Source organism: Dipodomys merriami, unplaced genomic scaffold (genome assembly GCF_024711535.1).
Source record: "Dipodomys merriami isolate MVZ:Mamm:240054 unplaced genomic scaffold, mDipMer1.0.p SCAF_122, whole genome shotgun sequence".
Taxonomy (NCBI): domain Eukaryota; kingdom Metazoa; phylum Chordata; class Mammalia; order Rodentia; family Heteromyidae; genus Dipodomys; species Dipodomys merriami.
The window spans coordinates 2,915,093-2,934,257 of record NW_027202516.1 but is presented as its reverse complement, the minus strand read 5'-3'; the positions used below and the strand labels follow the sequence as shown (position 1 = coordinate 2,934,257).

Genomic DNA, 19,165 nt, shown 5'->3' with positions numbered 1-19,165 from the left:
ACAGTCACATTGGGCACTAAGGCTCAGTCCATCTGGATTGAATACAATCCACAGTAGCAACCTATCCCTGTCACCCAAAGAACGGAGGAGCAGCAACTAATACGTATTAAATATTTACACAACTGGTAAGTACTGAAATCTGAATTTCATTTTCATGTGTTCATACAATTTCTCTATGATGCTCACAACTTCCGAAACATCCTTCTTCCTCCAACTTTTTCAACCATTTAAAGATGTACAAAAACATTCTTAGCTTGCAGGTCATATAAAAATAGGAGGTAGCAGAATACATTTGCCCTGGGGAGTGTTCGGTTTCCATCTCTTGACTGAGAGGATGACAAGGTTGGCATCTCTTCAGGAGGATGCCTACCAAGTTTCAGATGACACCATTGCTGCCTCCCTTGTGCAATGCAGGTTCTGAAATTCGAGGCATATTTCCAAGAGGAAGTCCCCATGTCAATGGAGGAGCACTACAGAATCCGCCAGGTGAAGATTTACTACTACCTAGAAGATGACAGCATGTCTGTCATGGAACCCATCGTGGAGAACTCTGGGATCCCTCAGGGCAAGCTCATCAAACGCCAGCGGCTGGCCAAGAACGACGTGGGAGAACACTACCACTGGAAGGACCTCAACCGAGGAATCAACATCACCATTTATGGCAAAACTTTCCGCCTCGTTGACTGTGACCGGTTCACACAGGTACAGCACGCACTTGGGCGACTCCTGGGATCTGAGGCATGGCTCCGGCCTGTGGGGGGCCCGAGGAGGGCACTGGGAATCTGTCCTGTGTAAACTGCTTGTTAAGTGTGTGTGTGTGTGTGTGTGTGTGTGTGTGTGTGAGACCTCGTGTCACCCTATGGAGTAGCACTGTTGCAGAGTTACCTTACTCACAAGTAGTCACACTGGTAAGAAAGGTCAGGAGGTCCTGTCACAGGGCTTACAGCATCCAGGGATGAGGAAGACTGCTCGATGCTTTGACACAGGTCAATCCCAGGGCTTGGAATGCCTGAGACTGGACAGTCCCGACTGTGACCTGACGGTGCCGGAGTCCCGCAACGCACACGGGGGTGGGGGTGGGGGGTGCAGATGAGATCTACCAGCTGCCATCTTTTCTACTCTCAGGAAGTGTCTCCTTAAGTTGAGGCTCACTGGATGTCTGTCAATAATTCTATTTTTTTTTTTTTTGTCGGTCATGGGGCTTGAACTCTGGGCCTGGGCTCTGTCCCTCAGCTCTTCAGCTCAAGGTGAGCTCTCTACCACTTGAGCCACAGCACCACTTCCGGTTTATTGGCGATAGGAGTCTCACAGACTTTCCTTCCCTGGGCTGGCTTTGAACTATGATCCTCAGATCCCAGCCTCCTGAGTAGCTAGGATTATAGGCTGAGCCACAGGTGCCTGACTTCAATAATTCTATATACTAATCCTTTCAAGGAAAAATTTTGTTGCTAGTCATAAACTCTGGCTGGATAGTTTTAATAGAAGTTTTAATAGCGGTTCCTATACTTACTATAGCTGAGATTACAGGAATGCCCCACTATGCCTGGCCAGGAGAGAAAGGAGGCGAAGGTAGGTATGTGGTAGTCCAGAGCCAGCCCAGGTAAAACCGATCTGAAAAACAACTGAACCACAAAGGGCTAGAGGTGTGGCAGAGTGTTAGAGTGCTTGCCTAGAAAGTCAAATTAAAAACCCTTAGTTTGACCCCTCCCCCAAACAAAATGTGACTCTGAAAATAATTTGTCATTAGCAAAATAAATTTGGAGATGTGGTCAAATGCGGATACCTTCCTTGGATTTTTCTGCTGAGATCTGAGCACTTGGTTTAGCTTTCCTCTCATGCCGAAACATCCTAGTTTAAAATAGCCAGCATGGAGCCTTGCGCCAGTGGCTCACGCCTATAATCCTAGCTACTCAGGAGGCTGAGGATCGCAGTTCAAAGCCTAGCCCAGGCAGGAAAGTCCAAGAGACTCCCATCTATCTCCAGTTAATCACCAGAAAACCGGAAGAGGCACTGTGGCTCAAAGTGGTAGAGCACTAGCTTTGAGCAAAATTTCTCAGGGACAGAGCGTAGGACCTAAATTCAAGCCCCATAACCGAAAAAATAAAATGAAGTAGCCAGTGGACATGCTTTCTTTTCAGTTAGGGGAAGAACTTAAGTGAGTTTAGGAGTTAGGAATAGGACTTCAGCTTACCCTGACATTGTGCGGTTGGTCCCCTAGCAAACATGAACTACATGTTGTTTGAAATTTGGCTAGATTCCGGTATTGAAGCAAGCCTAGCAAATACCCAATTCTTATTTGCATCTTATTACCATCATATTTTCCAGCTACCTTAACAGATCTAGGTGTGTGTGTGTGTGTGTGTGTGTGTGTGTGTGTGTGTGTGTGTGTGTGTGTGTGTGTGTGTGTGTGTGTGTGTGTGTGTGTGTGTGTGTGTGTGTGTGTGTGTGTGTGTGTGTGTGTTGGTTTGGGGGCTTGACCTTAGGGCCTGGACATTGTCCCTGACCTTCAAGGCTGGTACTCTACCACTTGAGTCACAGCTCCATTTCTGGCTTTTTGGTGGTAAATTGGAGAGAACAAGGGCTGGGAAGCTGGCTCAATGGTAGAGCACTTACCTTGCATGCAAGAGGCCCTGGGTTCGATTCCTCAGCACCACATAAGCAGAAAATCCCCGAAGTGGCACTGTGGCTCAAGTGATAGAACTCTAGCCTTGAGCTGAAGAGCTGAGGGACAGCGCCCAGGGCCAGAGTTCAGACCCCAACTGACTAAAAAAAAAAAAAAAAAAAAAAAAAAAATTGGAGAGAACAGTCTCATAGATTTTCCTGCCTGGGTTTTCTTCAAACCATGATCCTCAGCTCTCAGCCTACTGTGAATCTAGGATTACAGAGGTGAGCTACCAGTGCCCAGCATATGTAGCAATTTTATCACATAGAATGCTTAACATAATTATAAATTACTATCTGCCTTATAGAGCTGTATTAACTTGAAGATACTATTTCCATACATCAAGAAGCTGCAAACCGAAGACTAATTTGAGCAACGACATAAAATTTAGTAAATGTATTTTTATATCATCAATCTATCTGTACTGTAATAAACTCTAAGATGATAGTGTTCACACTTTTTCACACTTGTAATCCCAACTACTTGAGGGCCAGAGAAGATGGTAATTCCAGGGCATTTTGTGCGGATTGTTTTTGTTTTTGTTTTGGGATTGAACTCATGGCCTTGTACTTGCCAGGTATGTGCCCTACCACTTGAACCATGGCTGCAGGCCCTTTTCTCAAGGTAGAGTCCTCCTACTTGTGCTTCTCTGTGTCACTGGGATGACCACTGGGGCTGACAGGCATGCACTCTGTGCAGTCACTGTATTTCCTTTATAGCAGGGCTCACAGCCATGCTCCGCTGTATCTAGCCAGTGGTGGAGATGGAGTCGCACCAACTTTTATGCCTAGTCTGGTCTCATACCTGATCCCCTTGACCTCTGCCTCCCATGGAGCTTGTATTGCAAGTTTGAGCCACCATGCCCAGCTGCAAGAACTTAACCAATTAGCTGGCACATGGCAGTGTGTGCCCACCACCCCACCCCTGCTACACGAGGTACTCCTGAGAAACTGCAGCCCAGCCCGCCCTGGGCAACACCCCAAGATCTTATTTGAAAAGTGACTGAGTTCCAGTCCCAGTGCAGCCAAAGTGAAAAGAAGCCCTTAAAAATGGATATTTATTTTGAAATATTTAGGATTTTTTGGAGAGCCAAGGAATAGAATTAAATCCGCCAGAGAAGATGGCTCTGGACCCGTACATTGAACTCCGGAAACAGCCTCTGCGGAAGTACGTCACCCCTTCCGACTTTGATCAGCTCAAACAGTTCCTAACCTTCGACAAACAGGTGCGTGACACATGCGTGTACACGAGCTACACTGATAACTGTTTGAAACATGTTTTTCACTGTCTACATTTAAGTCTTTAATAATTAACTAATGTTAAAATGGCTTCACAGAAACCCACTGAATTGCTTTCTTGTTTGGTGTTATGTTAATGTTGGTGTAAAGAATGTCGGAAACATTTTCTAACCCTGATCCAACCTTCCTAATTCTCCCTCTTGCGAGCTGATGTTGTGTACACAGATAGCATCTTCTTTCCTACTGGAGGGTAAAAGAGAAGATGGAGATCACCTTTACTCTATCTCTGCTGCTCTTTGTCCCCTAGAAAGATAACATCTTTTACTTCAAAATTTTTCACCACATGCCAGGTATCAGTGGTTCACACCTGTAATCCTAGCTACTCAGGAGGGTGAGATTGAGGATCACGGTTCAAAGCCAGCCTGGGAAGGAAAGTCCGTGAGACTCTTAACTCCAGTTAACCACCAGAAAACTGGAAGTAGCTCTGTGGCTCAAGTGGTAGAGTGCTAGCCTTGAGCTGAAGAGCTCAGGGACAGCACTCAGGCTCAGAGTTCAAGCCCCATGACCACCACCAACAACAACAAAATTTCACCTTATGCTAGCATGGCCTTCTAAAGATATTTTTATTCAATCATATAACTACTACTACTTCATTTTTAAAGATTATATTGATACTATTTAGACAATGTTTCCTAGTACAACTAGAAAAAAAGACTATATATAACCATGCCGGTTATATATACACCATTACTTACCATGAATCTCTGTTCATCCTCATGAACTACCTTATAAAGAACTCCCTTGTCCTTCTAATTCAGTTTCTGTTGAGTGACTAATGTTTTGGGTCAAAGTAAGTTCTTTCTTACCACAAACCTATAAAGCTTACATTGTTTTTTCCAGCTTTGGTATCTGATACAGAATCTCAGGTGTTTCGGTATCTTTAGTGAAATTTGGTGAAGGTTTGCTTGTGGGCTGAGAGGATTTCAGGCTTTCCAGCTAATCTTTTCATCAGGCCAGGTTCCCTCTGGTTCTGGGAGTCTGGCTTAAGTCTTCCTTTGGATTCCACCAAGGTTCTTCGATTCTATGCCATCTGGGATGATACCGACAGCATGTTTGGTGAGTGTCGCACCTATGTCATTCACTACTATCTCATGGATGACACCGTGGAGATCCGAGAGGTGCATGAGCGGAACGACGGGAGAGATCCCTTCCCACTCCTGATGAATCGTCAACGCATGCCCAAGGTGCTGGTGAAAGACGCAAGTATGTTCCCTCCCAGTATCCCTGCTGCTTGGGATGTTTAGAGGATCTCAAGGGAGTTACCTTTGCCCTTGGGAGTCTCCAGTGATGTTCCAGGTGCTTTTCATACAACTTCCCTTCTTTAAAACCTGTCTTGGACCAGGCACACCTCTCAGACGAGCTGCTAGAGAGGAGAATGACACAAAGGCAGCAGCAGGAACTGACTTGAAAGAAAAGTAAAATCTGGCTTCTATTCCGACACAATTTACTAATCTACAGTTAGTTTAAAAGGTGCTTTCAAACAAGTGTGTTTTCACTTAAGGGTGTAGCCTAGGGATTTCTGTATGATAATCTAACTTTGCTTCTCACCTCCTCTGTCTACTAAATAGCTAGTTTCTATGCAGTTTAACTTTTGGAGGGAACCAGAAAAACTCCTTTGAGCACAGTTTGTCTAGATTAACACGCTATAGCCCAATTTGGCTGGGCTGAAGACCAAATCCAGCTGACTCACACATGCTGTTGTAGTGCTTAATTTTTTTCAAAATGCAATTTTATTGTGGGCAAAGAGTTGGAGGCTTTATTACTGTTAGAGTGGATAATGTGGTAAAGGTATTGATTAATATACAGGAGTTAGAAACAGCAAACAAGGTGTACACAAAGCAAATCTTAGAAATACAGGTCTGTGTATACAGAAAAATAAGTGAGACTGCCGGGCGCTGGTGGCTCACGCCTGTAATCTTAGCTACTCAGGAGGCTGAGATGTGAGGATTGCGGTTCAAAGCCAGCCCGGGCAGGAGAGACCGTGAGACTCCTATCTCCAATAAACCACCAGAAAACCGGAAGTGGCGCTGTAGCTCAAGTGGTAGAGCGCTCGCCTTGAGCTGAAGAGCTGAGGGACAGCGCCCAGGCCCAGAGTTCAAGCCCCACGACCGACAAAAAAAAAAAAAAAAAAAAAAAAGTGAGACAATGCAGTAGCATTTACATAATGTGAAACTACCAAGTGCTTAGCAAGACTAAGAAAAGAAAGAAGATTCAAATAAGATCAGAGAAGAAAAGGGAGACATTATATTGCATATCAGAGAGATATAAATGACTGTTGGCCATTACTATGACCAACTCAATGTCAGAAATTGGTTAACTTAGAAGAAGTGGACCAACTTTCTGTTACGCACATCTTTCCACAAGTGAATCACAGGAAACTTGAACTAATAGCAAAGATCAAGTTTGAATCAATAATAATAAAGTCTTCTATTAAAGAATATTCCATAACTAGCCAGCTTCACTGCTAAGTTTTACCAAACATTTATAAATAGGCCACTCTGGGTGATCCATTCTTATAATCCCAGATGCTTGGGAGGCAGAGATAGGCGTAATAGGTAGAGATAGAGATAGGCCAGCCTGAACAAAATTTAATGAGGCTTTATATTTTTTACTTTTTGCCAGTACTCGGGCCTGAACTCAGGGCCTGGGCACTGTCCCTGAGCTTCTTTCGCACTCTACCACTTGAACCGTAGCACCACTTCAGTCCTTTTCTGTTTATATGGTACTGAGGAATCAAATTCAGGGATTCATGTATGCTAAGCAAGCCCACTACCACTAAGCCACATTCCCAACCAAGTCTTTATCTTAACAAGCTGGGCATGATCATAGTACACATCTTGGGTCCCAGCTGACTGGAAATGGAGGTCAGATGATTGAGGTCTGAGACTGGCCTGCATAAAGAAAGCCTGAGAAGCAAACCAAAATCAAAAGGATCTGGAGACATTGCTCAAATGGTAGAATGTTTCCCTCACAAATGCAGTGTCTTCAGTTTAATCCTCAGTACCACTAGAAAAATAAAAAATAATTCTTGCTAAATTATTCAAAAAGAAAGTGAAGAAGAAGAGATTCTTCAACATATTCTATTATGCTAATCATTACCTTTCCTGATACCACGACAAGGACAAAGCCAAAAATGAAAGCCACAGGCCAATACCTTTGATGAACATAGATATAAAAATTCTTTTAAAAAATCAGCCAAGCACTGGTAGCTCACACCTGTAATCCTAGCTACTCAGGAGGCTGAGATCTAAGGATCGCAGCTGGAAGCCAGCCCAGGGAAGAAAAGTCTATGAGACTCTTATCTCCAAGTAACCGCTCAAAAACTTTAAGCTGTGGCTCATGGTGGTAGAGCACTATCCTTGAGCAAAAGAACTCAGGGACAACACCCTGGCCCCAAGTTCAAGCATCATGATTGACAAAAACATTCTCAAAATTGAACTAGCAGATTGAATCCAATATCACACTAAAACCATTATTTACAAAGACAAGTGGATTCATCCTAGGAATAGGAGAATGGTTCAACACATAGAAATCAAGGAAAGAGATACACCACAGCAGCAGAATGAAGGACAAGAATCATACATTCATCTCAAAGGCATGTCATTAGATTCAACATCCCTTTATAAGAAAGACACTAAACATATAAGGTACTTAAGGAATGTATCTCCACATAACAAAGGTAATTTATAATAAGACCCTAGCTAACATTATACTGAATGGGAAAAAGCTGAAACCTTTCTCTTTAAAGACCTGATACAAGACAATGATATCCATTTTTGCAGTCATGGAAGGTCTATTTCAGGCAAAGTAAAGAAATGAAAGGTTCTTAAAAAGAAAGTCCAATAGTCATCGCTTTCAGATGACACGCTCTTATATATAGCAACGCCCCCCCCAGCATCAAAAAAAACCACAACAGCTGGGAAGCTGGCTCAGTGGTAGAGCGCTTGCCTTGCATGCATGAGGCCCTGGGTTCGATTCCTCAGCACCACATAAGCAAAAAGAAAAAAGCCGGAAGTGGCGCTGTGGCTCAAGTAGTAGAGCTCTAGCCTTGAGCTGAAGAGCTGAGGGACAGCGCCCAGGCCCAGAGTTCAGGCCCCACGACCCGACCCCAAAAACAACAACAACAACAACAAAAATACAACACACTAAAAAACGAATAAATGAGAGTGAGGAGCACAGCTGCACTGGGAGAGTGCTTACCTGTCATGTGCGAGGCCCTGGTTTTAGTCCCTAGAACTTCCAAGAAGACAGAGAAAACCCTGGTCAATGAATTCAGCAAAGTTGCAAAATACAAGATAAATATACAGCCATCAGTTGCATTGCTGTATGCTAACAGCTAATTATCTGAATGAGAAATCAAATACAAAAATTAAAATAGCTAGTACTAAGTTTAAGAAAGAAGTGAGAGATCTCTACAGTGAAGATGATAAAACATGGGAGGTGTGAAACACCGCATGTCCATGAATTAGAGGTGAGTGACAACTTGGAATTAGGTAGAAATAAGTTCTGGTACACTCTTACACTTGACAGGAAACAATTATGCATTGTGTATTTCACAAAGTGAGATAAAAGGATTTTAAATGTTTTGCCACAAAGAAATAATGTATATTCAAGAGCCAGACATGTTAACCTTATGTGGTCAATAGAGAACACACACATGTGTTAAATACTACAGAATACCTCATATATATATATGTGTGTGTGTGTGTGTGTGTATGTATATATATATTATATATATTATATATATATATACACACACACTTTTTCTGTTTGTATCATAAAAAAAAAAAAAAAAACAACTACAAAGACCGGCGACCGAGCCTTCATTTCTGGTGTAGAAAACTTCAGTCTTTTTCTATTTCTCCTCTTAGCAGACAGGTTAGAAAAGAACCAGGCTGCCTCTCATTTTCTGTGTTGCCAGGCTTCTGCATCCAACCTCTGGTGCGTGGAGGATGCCTGCGGAAGCAAAGCTGCGGGAAGTCAACCTGACACATGCTAACCATTAGTTCTGACCAAACACTGTGGTAAAACTGCAACTCGTGCTCGCATCCGCTCTCACACAGTGGGTTATTATAATCTCCCATTAACCATCCCTGCTGCTGGCCTCCAGGATGGGCCCTACTGTCCTAATGCCAGTGACTACTCCTGAAGTGCAGCCATTAACTATGCAGCTTTTCTTCATGAAGACGGGAACTTGTTGTGAGCCCAGTGTTAACAGGATGGTGTGTGGGTAGACATTAATGATTGTTGGATGAATGCTTCAGTAGATGGGAAATTGAAGCAAATACTTTAAATCCTTCCTAGACCTTAGGCTCTTCTATGTCTTATGGAGGGACATTTGTCCTCCTATAATAATTGCTTCTAAGCATTAATTCTGCCAAGCTTAGTGATTCATAGTTATAGTTCTAGCTAACTAGCAGAAGATTTTACAGAAAGCAGCTGGCCCTGTCACATGGCCTTATATTTTTTGTGGGAATGCCAGGGAAAAGCTGACCCTTGACTGGAACAGAAAACTGCACTCCCCAAGTTCTCACGAATACCTCGCTCTTGTGTGCCAGGCTTTCTACACTCACTCCTTCTCTTCCCCCTACTCCGTCTTCATTAGAGAACTTCCCCCAGTGTGTGCTGGAGATCTCTGATCAAGAGGTGCTGGAGTGGTACACGGCCAAAGACTTCATTGTCGGAAAGACACTCACCATCCTTGGGAGAACTTTCTTCATCTACGACTGTGACCCGTTCACTCGCCAGTACTACAAAGAGAAATTTGGAATCATAGATTTACCACGTATTGACGTGAGCAAGAAAGAACCACCCCCTGTGAAGCAGGTAATGGTGGAAAAAATGCTTTTAGGTAGAAATGAAAGGAAAAGAAAAAAGGAATTCCTGTGTATACCCAGTAAAAAGCAGGAGAAGCGTAGGTAAACAGAGTGGTTCACAAGAGCGGATGCGAATAGCCTGCCGGCATGGGAGGGGACCTCTGTCCACTGACAGCCAAGGAATAGAATGACGATGCAGTGTCTCGATCTGTTCACAACACCCAGTGCTTTCCCTGTGTGAAGAAACAGAGACTCTCATATGACCTGTGAACAAGGGTAAAATCATAAAGAAACGGAATAATAAGCAATATGTTATTTTTCTGGTTATATTTGGGTATATAGAAATATTTGAATAAGTGTTTTCTAGGTTTTTTTTTAAAGAATTCATTTGAATACAAACAGCATCTGCTTCACCTCTTGCTTCCTGTATTTTTTTTTTTTTAAGGAATTGCCTCCATATAATGGCTACGGGCTAGTTGAAGATTCCATTCAGAATTGCTTTGCTCTCATTCCGAAGCCTCCCAGAAAAGACATTGTTAAAATGCTGATAAATGACAACAAAGTGCTCCGCTACCTGGCTGCCCTGGTGAGACCCACTTCTCCTGTCAGCATTCTCTCCGGGCCTCCCCTAGATCTGCACCTGGCCCTCAATTGTCCATTCCTCACCCTAGATCTGGCCCCAGCCATCAAAAGAGTTAGGTAGCAGCTATCCCGTAAGCTAAACTTAGATTCCAGTGCCCATCTGTGGGATGGACTGGTTGTGAAGTGGGGCAGGGCCCGGGGCTGCTGCTGTGCTTTGGACGCCCTTGCCTGCTGTAGATCCAGCCTTAGTGTATTTCTGACATCCTAGTAAGAGCAGACCCTGCACAACCTGCATAGCGCAGTTCACACTGTGAGAAGACAAAATAGTGAGAACAGCGGTACCAAAAAGAAAGATCAGATCATCTCCGCATTTCACCGTTTATTTGAGTGCATCCTTAGGAAACTGAATATAACAGAAACCCAGGACATGTTTTGGAAACTCTGAGTTTGTACACGAGCACTGTTTTATGAGCTCGATAAGTTATTACAAAATAGAAAAATAGTTTATTTTCATCATGCGGTATTTCAGTGAGGAACAACGTGTCTGCAACGAGGCTTAGCAATTCACTCTGCCAGGCCCGTGATTCACTCCAGGTTTCTTTATAAGATTGCTTTTGAGGGGCTGGGAAGGTGGCTCAGTGGTAGAGCGCTTGCCTTGCATGCCTGAGGCCCTGGGTTCAATTCCTCAGCACCACATAAGCAAAAAGAAAAAAGCCGGAAGTGGTGCTATGGCTCAAGTGGTAGAGTGCTAGCCTTGAGCTGAAGAGCAGAGGGACAGTGCCCAGGCCCAGAGTTCAGTCCCCACGACCGGACCCCAAAAAAAAGATCGCTTTTGAGAATAACTTTCAAGTTTGAGATTTTACATTTCTCATTCCTTCTGCCTTAAATCTTATTTTTAAATTGTGTATATGAATGGGTTTGTTTTTTAAAAACAAGCCCTTGCCTAAAGTCCATGAAGGAGAGTATGGGGTCAACGGAATGGTATTCAACTGTGCCTGGGCAGAGCGCACCCCGGAAGTGCCTCGTGTGCCAGGACTGCACATTGCCTTCACAGGGTTGAACTCAATGTGTTTAAAGTCCAAAAACAGACCTCTGTCTGAGAGAAGAGATGAGAACTGGACAATGTAACATGTTGGCCTACATTCCCACAAGGAACCACAGTGGAGTTGACTTGAGTTAGGGCAGTTCTTAGAGGAAGAGGCTTGCCCGTCCCTCCGGGCCCCCGCGGGTCCCCAGCCGTGCTGGTTTGTGTCAGACGGCCCAGTTTGCCATCACGTCCGTTGGTTACCTGCCCCCTGGACAGGTCATGTGCGGACCAGGCCTTCATGCGCTTTTTCCTTCACCCTTTTAGGAATCCCCCATTGCAGAAGACAAAGAGCGCCGGTTCATCTTCTCTTATTTTCTGGCCACTGATATGATTAGTATCTTTGAGCCTCCTGTTCGAAATTCTGGTATCATTGGGGGCAAGTACCTTGGCAGGACTCGAATTATTAAGCCCAACTCTACTGCGGACAGCCCCGTTTACTACAGCCCTAGTGACTTCTACATTGGGGCGGTCATCGATGGTAAGTCTCAGCACAGCTGAATGCCAGCTGTTTGTTAGATTGCATCACAGCTGAGATAGAGCTAATAGGCTTACATACTTGGATTAGTATCTGAATTGCCTTCCTTATCAATGAAACTCTGAAATGTTGGCACTGATTTGGTTGCCTTTGTTAGAGGCTGACACGAACTTTCTTGAGAGAAGAAAACATAATAATTTGTGTAACTTGAGAACATTCTGTGGTGTATCATTGTAAGGTTGATAGCATTTTACTTCTGACTGCATGAGAGAAACATCATTAAACTAAGGGTGCTCCTCCCCTCTCCCGAGTGTTTGGGCACCGGTTCACCATCCTGGACACAGACGAGTATGTGCTGAAGTACATGGAGAGCAACGCCGCCCAGTACACCCAGGAAGCCCTGGCGTCCATCCAGGGCCACACACAGAAGCAGGAGGCCTCCGCTCCCGTCGTGGAAAAGTAGGTTGGACTGCCTTAGGGTCCTTTTTGACTCTGAGATGTGCAAGATATTTAGGAAGGCATGCTTAGCAATCACATGTGGATTACCACATTTTCCACTTCCGGTTTCGCTCCCCACGTACACAGTGTCCCCTGGGCTCAGCATGCTGAGCAGTGGTGTAGAGTCTAGCCAGCAGTGATCGAATGTCAAGTAGTCACAGCCCTCTGTGAGTTCCCTTCAGCAGCGGGCGGTAGTCAGGACACACAGAAGCAAACAAGACAGCCTGTGGGGTGACCCCTGCCCTGGCGGTGGAGCCCAGTTGGGTGCCCAGGGACTCTGGAGGGCGGCAATGGGTTGGGAAACTCAGGTGCGGTGGCCTGGAGCACACACTTGAAGGGAAAGGAGTCGCAAATGAGAATGGTGAAGGCAAATGCCCTGGGCCATGGTAAACCAGCCTAGAGCACCCACATTGGCAAGGAGAGACAGGTGAGGGTGACAGACGGAGGAGAGGAACGGGACTGTGAAGGTTTCCCCACAAGGACTAACAAGGGCCAGGTCCTACAGGACCCGCCGGGTCCCGGGAAAGAATGAAACAGATCTGCGGAGTTTCTGAGTAGAGGTGTGGCAAGATCTGGCATGTGTTCATAGGGCTTGCCTGGCTGGTGGGTTGAAGTGGACCAGGAGGAGAATGCTGCAGGAGAGGGCAGGTGCCAGGGATGTGGGTGGGCTGGGAGATGGGGAAGTGGGCTGTTTTGCATCGTGCATGTATTTTCATACCAGACACTGAGATGAGATGAGTCATCTCAGTGCCGGGTGCCGGTGGCTCACACCTGCAATCCTAGCTACTCAGGAGGCTGACATCTGAGGATTGTGGTTCAAAGCCAGCTGGGGCAGGAACATCCATGAGACTCTTCTCTCCAATTAACCACCAGAAAACCAGAAGTGGTGCTGTGGCTCAAGTGGTAGAGCACTAGCCTTGAGCTGAATTGCTGAGGGACAGCGCCCAGACCCCAGGGTTCAAGCCCCATAACTGACAAAAACAAAAACAAAAAACCACCATGCCCAGTCATTTCTTCCCTTGCTCTACAGTGAGCAAGCTAGAGAGGAATTCAACCCACAAAAAATGGAAGCATTAATAGAAACACTCCAGAAGCAACTGAAAGACCACCCGGGCAAAGACAGCATCTGCGAAGAGTTTCACAAGCATGACACGCAGGGCACAGGGTGTGTAGACAAAGAGCTGTTCTTCAAGATCTGCACGTCTTTGGACATCCCGGTAGATGACTACTTGGTCAAAGAGGTCAGTGAGCGCTGCCCGCGGGGCTGCCAGCAGAGGCTGGCCCGTCGCCTTTCACATCCCCTGGCGCGCCCCGCGGTGCCGTTCCCCTTGGTTCTAGCGATGCCAGCCTTCTCTGTCACAGCAGGGCATCTCTTCAAGCAGGTTGGGAACTGGGCGGCATAGCGTGGTTGATAGGCCGGCACGCTGGGGCTGACGCAGGGCAGCTGCCCAGGAGGGACCCTCGTTACGTTGATGGCCGACACCTACCTTAGCCCGTCGGGAGGGCCAGCAAGGAAGAGCTTCTGATACCTGCCTTCAAGCCCATTGCAAATGGGGAGAAGGCACGATAGATTTTTCTTCTAGAGTTTTCTTGAGGGAGTTAAGGAGGGCCATGCCTTTCCTTGACGGCAAACCGCACTGGCCAGGATTGCCTTGCACGCTAGAACAAAGCCTCCCCGTCGAGGCCCAACTGAGGGCAGCGGGGTTCCGCAGACCTCTTCAGGAGGGAGGCGATGCGAGCCAGCCCCTTGGCCTGGCAGCAGGCCTCACTGCTTGTCTTCAGGCCGTGGGAGGGGACGGCAGCCAGTGGGAAATGAGACAAGGACCGGCCGTGAGCAAGGCAGGTCTGCAGCTCCTAGACTGATGATTGCGGCAGTCACCCAGCTAGATTCTATTAGGCTACGATAACGGAAGCCTGTTATTTAAGTCTTATTTCCTGGTAGACAACTCTTGTATTTGAGTATCAAGACAATGATAGTGCTTAGAAAAATGGCAATGCCCCGTACATATGGCTGTTAGTCCTAGAAGCTTGGGCAGGCCACGTACTCTGCCCAGCTTTGGTTCCACGAGGGGACGGGGGAAAGGTCTCCCATCCAAACTTGCTGGGATGTAGAAGGTGAAGTTGGGGATGGTGACACACAAGGTTGCTCTGTAGTTGAGCTGAAGTAAAGCCCACAGAATGGTATGGCCTCTCATTCCTTCCACAGTTAATCAAGATGTGCTCTCACGGAGACAGCAAGATTGACTACTGCAGCTTCATTCGTATTTTCTCAAATTGATGGGCTGGTGACATACAGACATTCAACACTGATGCTACACTTGAAGCCCACCCTGCATGCTTCCAAAGGCATTTGCAGTGCTCTGGTGACATATAAACGTATTTTTTGCTCTAATGCTCACTGTCCTGAAGTCTACATTAATTTGCTTTCTGTAGGACCTAAGTTTGTACCTTACTTGCGGTGGTAGGTGTGTTTTGATGACTGATTTTATATCACCTTGATTGTGCCATGGGGTGGGCAGGTTTCATGGATGAGAGTGACATTTGAACCGGTCAGACGAAGTAAAGCACACTGGCCTTCTTGGAGTAGGTGAGCTCCACCCAATCATTTGAAGGCTGAAGGGGGGGGGGAAGCTGACCCTCCCCAGAATAAGAGAGCATCTTTTGGCCTGACTGCCTTCCAACGGACACCTGGCTTTTCCCTGCCTCCACACCTGAACTAGACACTAGTCCTTCCTGGCCCACCGTGAGCTCTCACTGAACCAACATTCTACTCACCCTCAAGATCCAAGTGCTGGTAGCCCACTGTGACTTACCAGTCGCCAAAGGCCGGCAAGGCTCACCTGCTCCCCATGCTGGCTGTCCACTCCCCCCTCACCCTGCGCCACCTTCCACACTGAGACGGGACAGCACCATCACCGGCTTGAGGTGCCCGGTGGACCGCGGCCGCTCCTGGGCAGTGCCCACACTGCTCCACCTGTTACTTCACACAAATCACGTTCCCAGCATAACCCTACACGCAGCCCTTCAGCGTCTCCCACCACGGTGGCTGGCCTGCACAGGCAGGGGTGCCACCAGCACCACGCTCTGCGAGAAGAAATACCCATCCTCTCAAAACAGCCTCTGGGGACGTGAAGCAGTGTCATCTGCGCGTACAGCGGAGGTCCCACGGTAGCCACGGCCACGGCGCCCCGCTGAGGTTGCGTCCAAGGCTGATAGGAGGCAGGTGGCTTAGCGGCTAATAACATCTGCCTGCTAACCACTTCTCAGCCCTGCCTGGACCCAGCGTGCAGCACCGCTAGAGGGCCTCGTGATTGGCGCGTGGGTCCTATAGGCTTTAAGGGTACAGGGGACCAACAGGTGAAAATGTCACTATGTGCACGCCTCTAGAGAATTGCGGGCCCGTGGTTCTTGAACACTAGCTGCACACAGGCGTGCTCACTTAAGAACCAACTCACTGACCGCATCACCTGGACCAGGATCCCAGCCGCTGACTCTCCACTCACCATCCCTGAGAAACAGGCTGACGGTTCGCAGCTAGCGGTCACCAGGCAGAGCCCCGCCGAGCACGACTCCAGCCCAAGCCCACACCAGAGCCCGCCATCTGCCAGGACCACTCACCGCCACCTCAGGCAAACAGCCGATTCCCAGCTGGGGGTGACTGCCACCTGTAACTTACTCCTCTCCTGTGCCATCGGACAAGCTGCCACTGGGTCTCCGCTGGCCAGCTCCATGACATCAGCAATGCCCTCTGCCGCCCTTGTTACTAATTCTGGGACATCTTCCAGTCAGCACACACCACACCCCTGGGGCCTTGCACGCACAGCCCCTTCTGCAAGCTAAATGGCATCACACGCTAGCAGCCATCAAACAGGAGGGCTTCCTCCCGAACTGCCCTGCGCAGGCCCCACGAGCAAGGTCCTTTTCCCACTTTACTGTCAGGTCAAGATCGCTCTCTGTCCTTCCGTCCAGTTCCCCGAGTCACATCGCTAGCATGGACAACTGTGTGTCAAGAAATTTTAGAAATGAAGTTGGGTGCAGGTGGCTCACACCTGGGCAAACAGCCACAAGTAGAGCTATGGCTCAAGTGAGAATGTGAGGCTGTGAGTTCAAGCACCAGTACAGGGGGAGGAGAGCGGGGAGGGGAGAAAAAGGGAGAGGGAGAAGGGAGAAAAATAAATGACTAGTGAAAAATTTTAGTAAGAGAACATGAAGTATGCAAACTAAAATACATCATATAAAAGCATGTCAAGGAATTGTAGAGACAGTTAAGATGGATAATTCTATGCCTTTTATTCAGGTATTTGAGAAAATATTTGATCATTTTTTTCAAAATGTACATTTTAAAAAATCCATACAAAACTGTAATTTGTTTTTAAAACCAGACAAGAAAGTGGTAAAAGGACTTTGAAAAAAGTTCACAGAAAGTAAAAAGACACCCCTCCCCCAAACCCTTTTACACAAAAGCATAAATACGGCAGGTACAAATTTTCCTTGAGTTTCTTGTTAAAATTTGGTCCATAACAAGAACAGGCTAAAGTAGAAAACAATTTGTGTACATTTGCATTATGAGTTGCTCAGGGCACCGGCAGCCTCCGCCCAGTTTAAACAGAGGATCTGAACAGAGAGGTTTAGTTCCAGCACTCCACTGGTGTGACCAGCCCCGGGGTGGCACTCCCACAGCCCGTCCTGTTGAGGGACAGGAAAACCTCCTCCTCCTCCTCTCCCAGGAACTCTGGAATGCACTCAGTGATGGTGTCGCCACGGACATCACGACCTGTCTCACTCCTAGACACCACCCGACATCCCATCTGTGGATGGTTCTCTTCTTTTCCAACCGATTTTAAAACAATAACAAAAACAAAACACAAAACGTAAGACTTCTAAGATTCTACATGCTTTACAAGAGGGCCACAGAACCAGCCAGGGTCAGGATAATGGCAGCAACCTAGGGAAGGGGCTGGCGTGTGACAACTCCCCCCCGTCCCCTCTCCCACTGCAGGGCACCGCAGGTGACAGACAGGCCCGTGGGAAAGACCACTGGCTGGAGGGTTATTGCACAGCCTGGAAGGCCGGGGTGGGGGGAGCTGCTGCCCACACAAGGTGACCCTGGCTTGGGAGACGTGGCCGTCCACCGCGGCCCAGGCCCTCTGTCACACAGGAGGCAGAATGGATGGGAAGAGGCTAGCGCAGGGTGCCTTCTGCATGGAATCCAGGATGTAGGGTGGGGAAGGGAGAGGAGGCCGGAAGAGGCCGGGGAGCATGCGCACTGGGTACCCTTGAGGCCCAGGTGTCTGCGGGCAAGCCATCTCACAGGCTTCCCTAACCACCCCGGCCAGGCAAGAAGACAGCATGAAAAACAGAAGGAAGGGAGCAGCCGCTGCGCCCAGGCTGTGCGCGCATGGGGGGGGGGGTGTCAGGACACGAGGTGGAGTTGCCCATCTGTGTCCCTTTCCTATTCACTGAAGGGTGGCAGCCCGGGCCTGCTGGCAGCCTGCAACACAGCACAAGGGAAGGCCGCGGCCGCGGAAGGCACTTGTTACACCAAGAGAACCAGGCGCGCTGAGCACAGGACGCCCGCCCCGCCGTGCAGGGCCCCGCCAGGCTCGGCCCTCCTGCAGATATGACACAGCCACCTGGGACACCGAGACCCTTCGAAGGGGAGGAAGCTGCGTCCCGACTCCCCTCTCCCTTCCCACCCAGGCCCAGCCACCAGCGCAGCTGGAGCCCCTATGCCGTCTGGATCTATGTTCTGTACTTTCTGGAGGCCAGGCACTTGGCCTCCGCCATTTTCTCATCTGCCACTTGGAAAGGCCTAGGACTGAGAATGAAGAGCCCAAAGGAAGCCAGAAGCGCACCCCGCACACCCCTACACCGGGTGCCCGGCCCAGTGTCCCAGGACGTCAGGAGAAGCGTGGGACAGTGGCCAGAGTGAGCACAGGTATCATGTGGCTTCCAGCTGTGCAAATTCTGCCGGGAACAGGAGGAGGCCAGGTTCTCAGCAACCGCTTGGGACTGGTGGCCAGGGACATGTGCTGGGCTAGGACCGACTAGACTGGAAGACAGCCGGCCCCTCCCTGCTCCGCCTGCTCCCCCAGAACTGCCCCTTCCTTAGCTTATTTACAGCACAGCTATCAGAGCCCGGAGGGGAGGGTAAAAACCTTCCCCTCACTCACTCTCTAGAGCACAGGCAGCAGTGACCCCCCTCCACCCATGAACAGGGCCTCCTGCCCCTCCCCCCCCCCGCTGGCATCCGCACCCAGGTGCACCGCCGGGGGGGGGGGCGCGGAGGGGCAGGGGCTGCTGAGGTAGATTAGTGTCGTCTGCTCTGGGCCCATGGTGCCAAGCCAGCCAGGCTCTCACACTCGAGAGCGGGCGGCTGGTCCTGGCACGGGGCTTGGCACTGTGTGGAGATGGGAGACTGCACGACGATGGTCAAAGCGCGGGACTAGCACGAGGCCACCGCCATGCCCCAAGGGTCCCTAGAAGCAGCTGCTGCCCACCTCCAGCACAGCTCGGCTACGAGACGCAGCGCAGGCACGGGGTGGCCCCCGGGCGGTGGAGATTCCAGCCTTACTCCTGGTCGTGGGCTTTTTTCTTTTTTTGGTTTTTTTTGGTCCAGTCGTGGGGCCTGAACTCTGGGCGCTGTCCCTCAGCTCTTTAGCTCAAGGCTAGCGCTCTACCACCTGAGCCACAGCGCCACTCCAGGCTTTTTTCTTTTTGCTTATGTGGTGCTGAGGAATCGAACCC

General features: G+C 48.3%; 1 protein-coding gene across 2 annotated transcripts in view; it reads left to right on the top strand.

Annotated features, from left to right (window-relative positions):
- Window positions 1–19,165, top strand: part of Efhc1 (EF-hand domain containing 1) — a 38,952-nt gene that overhangs the window by 6,952 nt on the left and 12,835 nt on the right. The window contains exons 3-11 of one of the 2 annotated variants that reach the window (XM_070017303.1): window positions 415–702; window positions 3,738–3,887; window positions 4,971–5,163; window positions 9,566–9,786; window positions 10,222–10,362; window positions 11,710–11,923; window positions 12,232–12,379; window positions 13,449–13,659; window positions 14,625–14,810. In XM_070017303.1, the coding sequence (XP_069873404.1) occupies window positions 415–702; window positions 3,738–3,887; window positions 4,971–5,163; window positions 9,566–9,786; window positions 10,222–10,362; window positions 11,710–11,923; window positions 12,232–12,379; window positions 13,449–13,659; window positions 14,625–14,696 (1,638 nt within the window). In that variant the 3' untranslated portion in view covers window positions 14,697–14,810. Of the gene's footprint in view, window positions 1–414; window positions 703–3,737; window positions 3,888–4,970; window positions 5,164–9,565; window positions 9,787–10,221; window positions 10,363–11,709; window positions 11,924–12,231; window positions 12,380–13,448; window positions 13,660–14,624; window positions 14,811–17,883; window positions 18,357–19,165 lie in introns of those variants that run through there. The other variant, XM_070017302.1, reaches the window with a different exon arrangement.